Raw genomic sequence first — 13,346 nt, forward strand, 5'->3', positions numbered from 1 at the left:
CAGGCTGTGGGTCTTCAGCCTGAAACCGAAGCATCAGCTCCTCCTGGATCTCCAGCTTGCCCACCCTGACTGCAGATTTTGGACTTGCCAGCTTCCATAGTCACGTGAGTCAATTCTGACAAATCTCTTTTCTGTATATACACATTCTACTGCTTCTGTTCTCTGGAAAACCCTGATTAATATGGGGAAATTATTTTAAGTGATTATAAAAAGACACCATCATATGTAATCCAAAGCAAAATGTTGGTTCTATTCTAAAGCTCACTATTTCTTTTTCCCCTCACTGTTTTTATTTTTTAATTAATCTTCTCAGATTTGTGCTTTGTTAGTTTTAGGACTTGAATTTAATTCGTTTCCAAAGCTCATCAAATAGGTATCTATTTTAAGTTTCATGTCAAGTTTTCTGCCATAAAGGGTCAATCTCTGCTATTAGGATGGAGGTTCTCAAACCTATCTTTGTATATAATTATAAGGGGAGAATAACATGGTTATGAAAGATTAACATCATAAACTATGCTTCAGCATCAAGGATCTTTCCCATTAGTTGAATAAGAGTATAGTTATTTGTTTATTCTTAGATATGTAACACTTACAATCAACTTACATGCAAAGACTAAGACAGAATTAACATAATAAGGAAATTATACATTTAAGAAAAGTCATTCTTAAAGTTCCTTAATTTATATACACTATGCAACACAATACTGTAAAACAATTATAGTCAAATTTTAAAAAGCATTGTAAAACAAGCATTATTAATATTTGTTTATTATAATTAAGTATAGATTCACATGAAAACACTGAGTGCTTGGCTTATATAACCCATAAGATTCAACACAATTATAAGTTAACTATTCATCAGTCTGACATACCCACTGCCTGATTAAATAATGTTTATGAATATAGGTACTTACACAAGAAATTTTAAATGGTGCAAATGTTATAGGGTCTTCTCCAAACAAAGGCCAATACCGTTCACATTTTTTCTGTTGTCCAAAAAGAGGTTAGTAAATAACTGATAATTTGTTTTATTTGAACTTTTACAAATATTTTGTGTTCCGCTTGTTCTTCATTCCCAGAAAACAAACTGCCATCAGTAGGCAGGGACTAAGAGCTTAGATTTATCCAACTCTTTAAAGGTGGGCTACTAATTGCTCTTCAAGATTAGTAACAGGAACTTTATTAACCTAAGTGTATAAGCTGTTCATTTCTACCTGCTTGTTATACAGACTCCAAAGATCCTCCTCTAGAAAAGAAAAATTGCTTTTTTTTTTAAATGCCTAGCACAAGGAGGTAAATTTAGTGTAAGAAGTTGTTCAATTTAGTGTAAGAAATTTAGCATATGAGTTTTAATGGTTCTAAAATGACAATATTTATAATACATAGTTGAATTCTCATTAAGTATAAAATCTGTGGCACAGTGGAAACAGCACTCCACTCAATATAAGAAAATGGCACAGGTAGCAATTTTACCATTTGTTTACATTTAGTTCCTTTACCTATAAAAACAGGGATGGTAATACTTATCTTACATGATTGTTTCAAGGAATTTGAGTATATTTCAAATGTTCTACTGTTGGTAAAAAACACTATTCAAGAACTGGAGAAGGAAATGGCAACCCACTCCAGTATTCCTGCGTGGAGCATCCCATGGATGGAGGAGCCTGGTGGGCTACAGTCCACGGGGTCACAAAGAGTCAGACACGACTGAGCGACTTCACTCACTCACTCACTATACAAGAATAATGTATTAAACTATTCACTTTTATTTGAGATTAGAGAAGGTATAATCAAACAGTATCCTTATTTTCCCATAATACATAGGTATAGAAATAGTAGAATATTCATTTACATTGGTTTCTAGTATCAAGCCTCATTATTTTAAAAATTTAGGTAAGTGAATAAAAGCCTAACTTCATAGAAGACCCAGTGATTCTGATACAAGAAATAATGTAATTTTGCCAGTAAGACCCAATAAAATTGAAGTCTTTATAACTGACAATCTAGCTTAAAATACACATTTTAGCAGTGGGAAATATATCAGTTCTTACTAAATCCTCATAGTTCTACATACAGTAAGTGGAACTGTTACCTATAGGCTGGAATTAACTGTAAGTTGACAATACTGCTCTCAGGGCAAAAAGTAGAACTGCCTAGTATGTCACTTTAACTTAGAGTAAATACTACTAAAATTTTAGAAGGCTTAAAGTCACAAACTTAATTTCCTAGTAGAAGTTTATAGAAAATGATAAATTATTTTGAAGGTTATTTGTTTTTCTTCTTGGTCTTTCACTTAGTAAAGCTTTAATATCTTGAAACAGAAAACAAGTTTATAGGAGATTAGCAAGAACTGAAAGTTTGTGACTTAACATGCCTCTCTTCAGAGCAATGTTGAGTAGTGTTTATATTGGTATTTATATTTCAGGTATGAACTAATTACTGATACAATTGATACCAAAATGTATGTGTTAAACATAATACGTGAATTTTATTGTTGTTCAGTTGCTAAGTTGTGTCCAACTCTTCTGTGACCCTTTGGACCACAACAGACAGGCTTCCCTGCCCTTTGCTATCTCCTAAAGTTTGCTCAAACTCATATTCATTGAGTTGATGATGCCATCCAACCATCTCATCCTCTGTCACCCCCTTCTCCTCCTGCCCTCAATCTTTCCCAGCATCAGGGTCTTTAATCTATAGTAATTTGTCATTGGTTTCAGAGATGAGGAAGCTGAAGCTCAGAGGGGGCAGTTCACTGCACCATGTCCAAATGCCAGTAAGTGTAGGTTTGTTTGATTTCATTACCTGTGCTCTTTCCATTAGGTCACACTCTAAGTCAAAGTGGAGATTATCAAAAGAATTCATAGCCTTGACCGATAAAACAACAAAACCAACTAACAAAACACTATGAATCCAAAAAATCATTAGGTTCAAAAAGTTTTAGCATTCAATACAACTTTATCTTTTAAGCATTATTACTGATACATAATGTGAGCTTATTAACAGAAAGAAGAGAAACAAATCCCAAATCTTAAAAGTAACTTAAAAAAAGTTAGGAAGGTGAAATTTAAATTTCGTCATGGAATTCCAGGTGAGCTATTTCAAATCCTGAAAGATGATGCTGTGAAAATGCTGCACTCCATGTGCCAGCAAATTTGGAAAACTCAGCAGTGGCCACAGGACTGGAAAAGGTCAGTTTTCATTCCAATCCCAAAGAAAGGCAATGCCAAAGAATGTTCAAACTACCACACAATTGCACTCATCTCAGCTAGTAAAGTAATACTCAAAATTCTCCAAGCCAGGACTCTGTGGGAGGGGGAGAGGGTGGGATGATTTGGGAGAATGGCATTGAAATATGTATAATATCATACATGCAATGAGTCGCCAGTCCAGATTCGATGCACAATACTGGATGCTTGGGGCTGGTGCACTGGGACGACCCAGAGGGATGGTATGGGGAGGGAGGAGGGAGGAGGGATCAGGATGGGGAACATATGTATGCCTGTGGCGGATTCATTTCGATATATGGCAGAACCAATACAATATTGTAAAGTTTAAAAATAAAATAAAATTAAAAAAAAAAAATTTCTCCAAGCCAGGCTTCAGTAATACGTGAACCGTGAACTACCAGATGTTCAAGCTGGTTTTAGAAAAGGCAGAGGAACTAGAGATCAAATTGCCAACATCCACTGCTGCTGCTGCTGCTAAGTCGCTTCAGTCGTGTCCGACTCTGTGCGACCCCATGGACTTCAGCCTACCAGGCTTCTCCGTCCATGGGATTCTCCAGGCAAGAACACTGGAGTGGGTTGCCATTTCCTTCTCCAATGCATGAAAGTGGAAAGTGAAAGTGAAGTCGCTGAGTCGTGTCTGACTCTTAGTGACCACATGGACTGCAGCCCACCAGGCTCCTCCATCCATGGGATTTTCCAGGCAACAGTACTGGAGTGGGGTGCCATTGCCTTCTCCCCAACATCCACTGGATCATCGAAAAAGCAAGAGAGTTCCAGAAAAAGATCTATTTTTGCTTTATTAACTATGCCAAAGCCTTTGACTGTGTGGATCACAATAAACTGTGGAAAATTCTCAAAGAGATGGGAATACCAGACCACCTGACCAGCCTCTTGAGAAACCTATATGCAGGTCAGGAAGCAACAGTTAGAACTGGACATGGAACAACAGACTGGTTCCAAATAGGAAAAGGAGTACGTCAAGGCTGTATACTGTCACCCTGCTTATTTAACTTACATGCAGAGTACATCATGAGAAACGCTGGGCTGGAAGAAGCACAAGCTGGAATCAAGACTGCCGGGAGAAATATCAATAACCTCAGATATGCAGATGATACCACCCTTATGGCAGAAAGTGAAGAGGAAGTAAAAAGCCTATTGATGAAAGTGAAAGTGGAGAGTGAAGAAGTTGGCTTAAAGCTCAACATTCAGAAAACAAAGATCATGGCATCTGGTCCCATCACTTCATGGCAAATAGATGGGGAAACAGTGTCAGACTTTATTTTTGGGGGCTCCAAAATCATTGCAGATGGTGACTGCAGCCATGAAATTAAAAGACTCCTTGGAAGGAAACTTATGACCAACCTAGATAGCATATTCAAAAGCAGAGACATTACTTTGCCAACAAAGGTCCGTCTAGTCAAGGCTATGGTTTTTCCTGTGGTCATGTATGGATGTGAGAGTTGGAGTGTGAAGAAAGCTGAGCGAGGAAGAATTGATGCTTTTGAACTGTGGTGTTGGAGAAGACTCCTGAGAGTCCCTCGGACTGCAAGGAGATCCAACCAGTCCATTCTGAAGGAGATCAGCCCTGGGATTTCTTTGGAAGGAATGATGCTAAAGTTGAAACTCCAGGACTTTGGCCACCTCATGCGATGAGTTGACTCATTGGAAAAGACTCTGATGCTGGGAGGGATTGGGGGCAGGAGGAGAAGGGGACGACAGAGGATGAGATGGCTGGATGGCATCACCGACTCAATGCATGTGGGTCTGAGTGAACTCCGGGAGTTGGTGATGGACAGGGAGGCCTGGCGTGCTGCAATTCATGGGGTTGCAAAGAGTCGGACACGACTGGGCGACTGAACTGAACACAACTAATAATAATAATGGTACCGAAGTACATACTGACAATATTTAAACAGGTAATTACTTAACAGTATCTCAGTCTGTATATTAATCTTACACTGTTCATTTTCTGTCCAATATTGCTAATGTTTCCACTACTGGTAACTGATGTAGTTGGGAGGAATGACAAAATTACTAGTAAAAATAAGGCTTTCTAGTGATTTATATATAATAATATTTCACATAACTGAAAGATGAGTATCTTGTTTTATGCAATGTATCCTTGACTGAAAATTTTAATAAGAAGTTTTACAACTTTTAAATCATTTCTTAGTTTAACTATAATGCAATTAATGAACTATACTTGCATGCTGCTGCTAAGTAGCTTCAGTCGTGTCCAACTCTGTGCGACCCCATGGACGGCAGCCCATCAGGCTCCCCTGTCCCCGGGATTCTCCAGGCAAGAACACTGGAGTGGGTTGCCATTTCCTTCTCCAATGCATGAAAGTGAAAAGTGAAAGTGAAGTCGCCCAGTCGTGTCTGACTCTTCGCGACCCCATGGACTGCAGCTTACCAGGCTCCTCCGTCCATGGGATTTTCCAGGCAAGAGTACTTGCATAAGGATACTTCAAATTATCAGATAATTTATTTGTCACATTTATAGATGCTCATGCTTAAACTGAAGATTTAGGAATCAGTTCTACAGGAGATCAGAATGGTTTTGATAATTTCATTTGTACATGTTTTTTACCTATGTTAAAAAATTTCAGATTAAGGAATTTTCTTCTCTTCATTTTGGAGATACCATTACAAAAATGTAGTGGAATTGGCAGACAGAAATTAGAAATTTCAAGCTGTAAATTAATCAGAATTATTTTAAATCATTTTTATTGTCCATAAGCAGTGTTCTACTTACAACACCATTAAATATTGGAAGACTACTAAGTAACAATACAGACTCTATTGCTTTAAACATATCATAAAATGTACCTATAAAATATAAAAGTATTTTATGTGTTTAGGGATGATTTGGCTCCTTTTGTTAAAATGAAAGCAATAGCAGAACACACAAAAAAGAGAAGAATTAACTATTTTAACAACTACGGCTAAGAATATAATAAAAGACCAAGAATATATATCCCTAGAAATGAAGTAATAAAAAAAAAATTCCACAATTACTTTAAATGTTAACAGTTATACGTACCCTTCCCATCTCGAATTCACGACAGGCCATTACAATGATCTAAAAATAAGGGGGAAGGGGTGGGATAAGATTGATAATATATCAGTTAAATACAATTTTACTTTTCTAACAAAATGTACATTTCAAGAATTATTTTTATTCTGAGAAGAAGTATACCTGGCCTGTCAAAAAAAGTACATTTAATATTAAAAGTATGAGTTAAACTGGCTTCAAATAACAAGATGTATTTGATTTGAACTGAATTTTTTGAATCTTACAGATATATCTTTTGTAATTAAAATAATGCATTCAGGATATTTACTGAATAGAATAGCACTATTAAATACTTTGCTTACTAAAGGTTGAATGTAACTGTCTTTAAACATGAAGGTTATTACATGTGCTTTCCCATCCCAACAGTTTTATAATGTAATGTTTCAAACATACAGCAAAGTTGAAATAATTTTACACTAAACACTGTATAGCTACCATCTATGTTCTACCATTAACATTTGACAATATTTGTTTTTAATCACATAGATGTCCTTCCACCCATCTATCAGTGTTTGGTAGTTGTCTTATACTACCAACTTAAACCAAGATTTAAAGTACTGCCATACTCTATTCTTGAAATATTTCAACAAATTTCTCAAAATTTAACAAGACAACCTAGCCATCAGTTTCTGTCTTTTTAATAAACTAACTATAGTTAACATAACATTATGGCTCAAAAGTCATATTGTAGGATATAGTTAACACATCATTATGGCTAGAAAATCATGCCATTTCATACAATACTTACTACAACATTGTACTCCCATATCATCCTCCAAAAATCTATTACCGTATTTGCTAAAGGTCCTTGGGTTGCCACATATGCTTTTGGCCCATAAACACCCTAAAAAAGTTAAAAGCATACAAATTATGATTACCAAAAATATTTTCTACCTAAATTTTAAGTTTTCAAATGTTATTAGCATTAATGCTGTTTTCAGCTAAACAATTTCCAAATAATGTTTCTTTAATAACGTATAAAAGCATGACAAAATATATTTCACTTCAGCTTCTGGTGAAACATGGTTCATAGAATTCAAAAGTAAACCTCCTTATGCTATTTTAAAAATTATTAGTTACCTAGGAATTGAAAGCCCTAGTCAACAAAACTAACTAGCAGAAACTTAAAAGCATGCATCAATTCTAAAAAATAAGACTAGAACTAGCTAATAGTTCTTTCTTAGCTAGATTCTTACATAGCTGTCTTTGGTTTAAGCACCTACTAAATATACTTTTAATAGTAAACCCAAGAATATATCAAACAAACTAGCAGACTAAAATGTTAAACCAGCACATTCAGTGAGCCAGTGTTATTAGGTGCAATTAAAAACTAGAACTTTTAACAAATGTCCTTATAAAAGAACATAAGCCTCAATTATATCTGAAAGAATGAACTATGTATTAGTTTTTTTTTTTCCATATTTATTTGTTTATTTGGTTATGCCAGGTCTTAGTTGCAACACTCAAGATCTTTGTTACTGCATGTGGGAGCTTTCTGTTTGTTTTTTAGTTGCAGTATGTAGGATCTAGTTCCCTGACCAGGAAATGAACCCCTGCATTAGGAGTGGGAAGTCTTAGCCACTGGACCACCAGGGAAGTCCCTATGTATTAGTTTTTGTTTAACTATTAGTTTTGGGCTCTGCCATATTTGTAATAAAATTGACTTTTCAGGAAAAGCTTTTATTTAGAACCATAATTCTTCAATGTTGACATTAATTCTACCATATAACTCTTACCACCTTAATATTTTTCTCAACAAAATACTGTAAAATAGATTCAAAAGCACAGAGTAACAGAACAAAATAGTCTTATTTACTCAAGTAGCAGTCTGAATCTCTCTACTGATAAATACCCTATATGGTTCATTAACAGAAATGACTAAGTACATTTGTGTACATAACAAACGAGACAATTTAGCAATCAGTAAAGGCTTCCCAGGTGGCTTGGTGGTAAAGAACCTGCCTGCCAATGCAGGAGATGTGGATTCGATCCCTGGGTCTGGAAGATCCCCTGGAGAAGGAAACGGCAACCCACTCCAATATTCTTGCCTGGGGAAATCTCACGAACAGAAGAACCTGGCAGGCTACACAGTCCATGGGGGTCAACAAAAGTTGGACATGACTTAGCAACTAATCAGCAACAAAGGTGTTTATAATAAGCCTTCAATATAAAAGAAGAAACACACAAACAAAAAAACTTTATCTCCACTATCATAAAATTAAGCAAAAATCTTTAATAAGGATGCTAGACAGAAAACATAAAAATACGTCATGGCTGTGGCTCTACTTCTTTTACCGTTGGCATCACATTAGGCAATTTAAAATTTTTTAATAAAACTAGTATTGTAGGAAGTCATTAAATATGGCAGAGAAACACCATTTAAAATTAATACATACCTTAATAAAATTTGCATTGATATAGTCTGAATCTTGAGAAGGAGTCTTTAAAGTCAACTTAACTCGGCTATGATCAACTACAGGGAAAAAAAGGGATTTTTAAAATAACGTCCTATAAGCAGACAAGTTTTTTTCCCTAATGAATCATAAATAAGATTAAATAACTAAAATTATTTACTTAAAAAAAATGAATGAAAACTGACTTTTAAGTATTAAGCAGGGTAATTTCTAACATCATATTGATAGGAAGTGGGTCTCATTGTAAAGCTGTGTTTCAAAGTAGGAATCAGAATATTCAGGACCTCTTTTAAAAATATAAAGTCCTGAGCATCATCTTAGATTTACTATACAAGAGTTTAGGATTTACATGTCTACAGTTTTTAATAAGCACTAAAACTTAATACATTAGTTTGTCAAAATTCTTTTAAGGAACTCTAACTTTCATATTTTATAAGAAATTATGAAAATTAAGTTTAAAAAATTAGGTAAAAGTGACAAATAAATTAGATGACGTATGAAAAGTGCTGAATACTTCACTTGACAAATAATATTTATTATTGGGTAGTGTTCACTCAGCTAATTTGGTGTCAGCTGGTACCTCCACCATTAAATTACTCTTTTCTTTTGTACTTAGTAAGTATCTGGGGCTAGACTTTGAGCCTATGAAATCCTACTAAAGTAGTAGGATCACCTAATTTCATGGTCCTAATTAATAGATGCTTACTCCTTGGAAGGAAAGTTATGACCAACCTATATAGCATATTGAAAGCAGAGACATTACTTTGCCAACAAAGGTCCGTCTAGTCAAGGCTATGGTTTTTCCTGTGGTCATGTATGGATGTGAGAGTTGGACTGTGAAGAAAGCTGAGCGCCGAAGAATTGATGCTTTTGAACTGTGGTGTTGGAAAAGACTCTTGAGAGTTCCTTGGACTGCAAGGAGATCCAACCAGTCCATTCTAAAGGAGACCAGTCCTAGGTGTTCTTTGGAAGGACTGATGCTGAAGCTGAAACTCCAGTACTTTAGCCACCTCATGTGAAGAGTTGACTCATTGGAAAAGACTCTGATGCTGGGAGGGATTGGGGGCGGAAGGAGAAGGGGACGACAGAGGATGAGATGGCTGGATGGCATCACCGACTCAATGGACTTGAGTTTGAGTGAACTCCGGAAGTTGGTGATGGACAGGGAGGCCTGGCGGGCTGCAATTCATGGGGTTGCAAAGAGTCAGACACGACTGAGCGACTGAACTGAACTGAACTAAACTGAATAACATGTAACATGCCACAATCATTTCAGTTGTTTCTAATCCAGGGACAATTATTAAAGGCAATTAAAATACAAAAAGACATACAGAAATGGTAACAAATACAAATAAACTTAAACTTTTTGTTTTTTGGCCTCGCTGCATGGCATGCAGGATCTTAATTCCTCAACTAGGAATTGAACCTGTGACCCTGCAGTGAAAGTGTGGAGTCCTAACCACTGGAATGTCAAAAAAGTCCCCTAGCAAACATTTTAAGAAGAATAATTAATTTATTAGTCAACAAACTGAATTTATACATTAATATAAAGGTCCAGTTCTGCTAATTTTATTTATTTATTTTTGGTGAAATCTTCTTTGGAAATATGTAGGAAGAGATATATAAGAAAGACATACTAGTTTCCAATTAAAATTATTTATCCCCTTCCCATGTTTCCAGGAAAGAGAATACATACATGTGTATCAATGCTTTGTTTCTTGTTTCATTACATCCTACATGTCTTTTTTAAAAAGCCATTTTAGATCAGAAATGTACATATAAAAAATGCTATGCTTTGGGTAAATGATAATAGAACAATTCTGAAGTTAGTACAATGGCAGTTAAATAACCATATGATGCTTCTTCTTACCATGTTTGCCAATAATGATAGGTTCCAATTAACACAAAGTATCTCAAAGACAAAGACTTTGTACAATAGTTGGCTGACCATTGAATCCTTAGTAAATGTTTCTGGGGACTGTGAATCCAGATGAGAACAGTGGCTCCCAAATGATAGCCAATACTGGTGCCAAGCTGCTTGCTACATACAAGTTGGGAAATTTTTAAAAAAAATTCTCTGGAAAATTTTATGTGTATATAAAAATAAAACAGTATAATGAACTTCATCTATCTATTACCCATCTTCAACATTTTGCCACTCTCATTTCATCTATTGCTGATCATACAGCAATGAGGGGCTGGGGAAAATAACTTAGAAAGCAAGATTTCTGAGTCCCATATTCTGCAGTAAGTCTGATTCAGTCAGTTCAAGATGGGGCACAGAAATGGGATTTTTTTTTTTTTTTAATGAAATAACGCCATTAGAAACAACATGATGGACCTAGAGACTATCATACCAAGTGAAGTCAGAAAGAGAAAAATACTGTAGGACATCACTTATATTTGGAATATAAAACAGGACACAAATGAACATATCTATGAAACAGAAACAGATTGACAGACATAGAAAACAGACTTCTGGTTGCCAAGGGGGAGAGTGGAAGGGGAAAGAAGGATTGGGAATTTGAGATCAGCAGATGCAGACTATTATATATAGGATGGATAAACAATAAGGACCTACTATATAGCACAGGAAACTATTCAATATCCTGTGATAAGCCATAATGAAAAGGATTATGAAAATGTATATGTATTACTAAATTACTCTATTGTACAGCAAAAACTAACACAACATTGTAAATCAACTATACTTGAATAAGAATTTTTTAATGGCTTTTTTTTTAAACACTCTAAGGCACAGGCAAATTTTCTAGTCACTACTTCATACTGTATAATCACAGAATATGATTGAGAATATAAAAATCAATATTATGCTGTGTATAACATAGTATGTGTATTTTAATACTCTTTATCAGTGGTTCTATTAAGCATAAACATGAAGAGAAATAACTTAAAGAATATGAAAGAAATTATTGTTTTCATTTCATGGTTTTGCTGCCTGCTTCTGCAGTCTCCCAGGAGCCATTTCCAAATAGATAAAACCAGTATTCGCTACACAGGAGGCTCTTTAAAGTAGTAGCTTTTTTCTTCTTCAACAAACATCTATTCCAACGACAAATAAACACACACACACCAAACAATATATAAATATATTGTTGCCTCCAAGAAAACACACACCTATTGATAAATCCTAGGTGTGAAAAATAAAAGAATCTTCATAATAACATTGGAATAGGCAGAATACCCTGATCCATCACTTCTAAAGGCTAGCCAGCTCAGTTTTAGCCCTTTCAACAAACAAAAGCAACAGGTCATCCTTGACACGGGAGTATCCAGAAATTTCTTAATTATAGGCCTGGTCTCAGTGGTCTAGCATAAAATAAACCAAATCTCCCAGATAGCCTGAGAAAAACCTAAGTGATCTTTGAATAGTGATGAAATTACTTTTAATGGATCAAACGCAATAATGTCTGCTCTTGCCACTTCAAGTCAACATTATACTAGAGGTTTTAGCCAGTGAAATAAGTCAAAACAGACACTCAGATTGGAAAGAAAGGAGTAAAACTATCATTATTTGTAAATGACATGATTCTGATATGTAAAAAATCCTAACATTTCCACAGAAAAATTACTAAGATAAATGAGTCCAGGAAGGTCGTGGTCGTTTAGTCACTAAGTCATGTCTGACTCTTGTGACCCCAGGGACTGTGGCCTGGAAGGCTTCTCTCTCTGAAGGTCAGTGGATTAAAAAAAAAAAAAAAAAAAATCGATGTGCAAATATGAACTATATTTCTATATACTAGTAACAAAAATCTTGAAAATAAAATTAAAATAATTCCATTCACAACAGCATAAAAACTTTTTACAAGAAGAAATACAAGATTTGTACACTGAAAACCATAAAACACTGCTGAGAGAAATTAAAGATTTAAATAAACAGAGTTGTCTTATATATATATGGTTCCCTGGTGGCTCAGATGGTCAAGAATCCACCTACAGTGCAGGAGACCTGGGTTCGATCCCTGGGTTGGGAAGATCCCTTGGAGAAGGGCATGGCAACCCACTCTAGTATTCTTGCCTGGAGAATCCCCATGGACAGAGGAGCCTGATGGGGTTGCAAAGAGTCGGATACGACTGAGCGACTAAGCACAGCACATATATAGACATAAACACTTTCTTTATCCATTCATCCGTTGATGAACACTTAGATTCAAAGAGTCAATATGGTTTAAAATTGCAATTATCCTTAAACTGATCCATAGATTCAACACAATCCTTATTAAAATTCCAGTAGGAATTTTTGCAGAAATTGACAAGCTTATCTCAGAATTTATATGGAAATGCAAAGGACTGAGAATAACCAAACCAATTTTTTAGGAGAACACTTCTTGCCTTTAAAACTTACTATAAAGCTACAACGATCAAGATACTGTGATCTGGTGTCAATGAAATAGAATTAAGCGTTCAGAAATAAACTCTTACATTTACAGTCAAATTATTTCCAACAGAAGAGCTAAGGCAATTCAGAGGAGAAAGGATAATTTTCAACAAATGGTGCTGGAACAATGCCACGTGCTGAAAGATTATTTTAGATCCTTACCTGACACCATATTAAAAATTAACTCAAAATAGACTATACACTTAAATGCAACAGCTAAGACTATAATA

At 35.4% G+C, this 13,346-nt stretch overlaps 1 protein-coding gene across 3 annotated transcripts in view; it reads right to left on the reverse strand.

Annotated features, from left to right (window-relative positions):
* The window catches only part of PTPN12 (protein tyrosine phosphatase non-receptor type 12), a 91,559-nt gene that overhangs the window by 31,747 nt on the left and 46,466 nt on the right, over window positions 1-13,346 (reverse strand). For 2 of the 3 annotated variants that reach the window (XM_061413857.1, XM_061413858.1), the window contains exons 3-6: window positions 8,700-8,776; window positions 7,052-7,147; window positions 6,271-6,309; window positions 915-986 (exon numbers count right to left, since the gene is read on the reverse strand). In XM_061413857.1, the coding sequence (XP_061269841.1) occupies window positions 915-986; window positions 6,271-6,309; window positions 7,052-7,147; window positions 8,700-8,776 (284 nt within the window). Of the gene's footprint in view, window positions 1-914; window positions 987-6,270; window positions 6,310-7,051; window positions 7,148-8,265; window positions 8,385-8,699; window positions 8,777-13,346 lie in introns of those variants that run through there. The other variant, XM_061413859.1, reaches the window with a different exon arrangement.

Source organism: Bos javanicus, chromosome 4, assembly GCF_032452875.1.
Source record: "Bos javanicus breed banteng chromosome 4, ARS-OSU_banteng_1.0, whole genome shotgun sequence".
Lineage (NCBI taxonomy): Eukaryota > Metazoa > Chordata > Mammalia > Artiodactyla > Bovidae > Bos > Bos javanicus.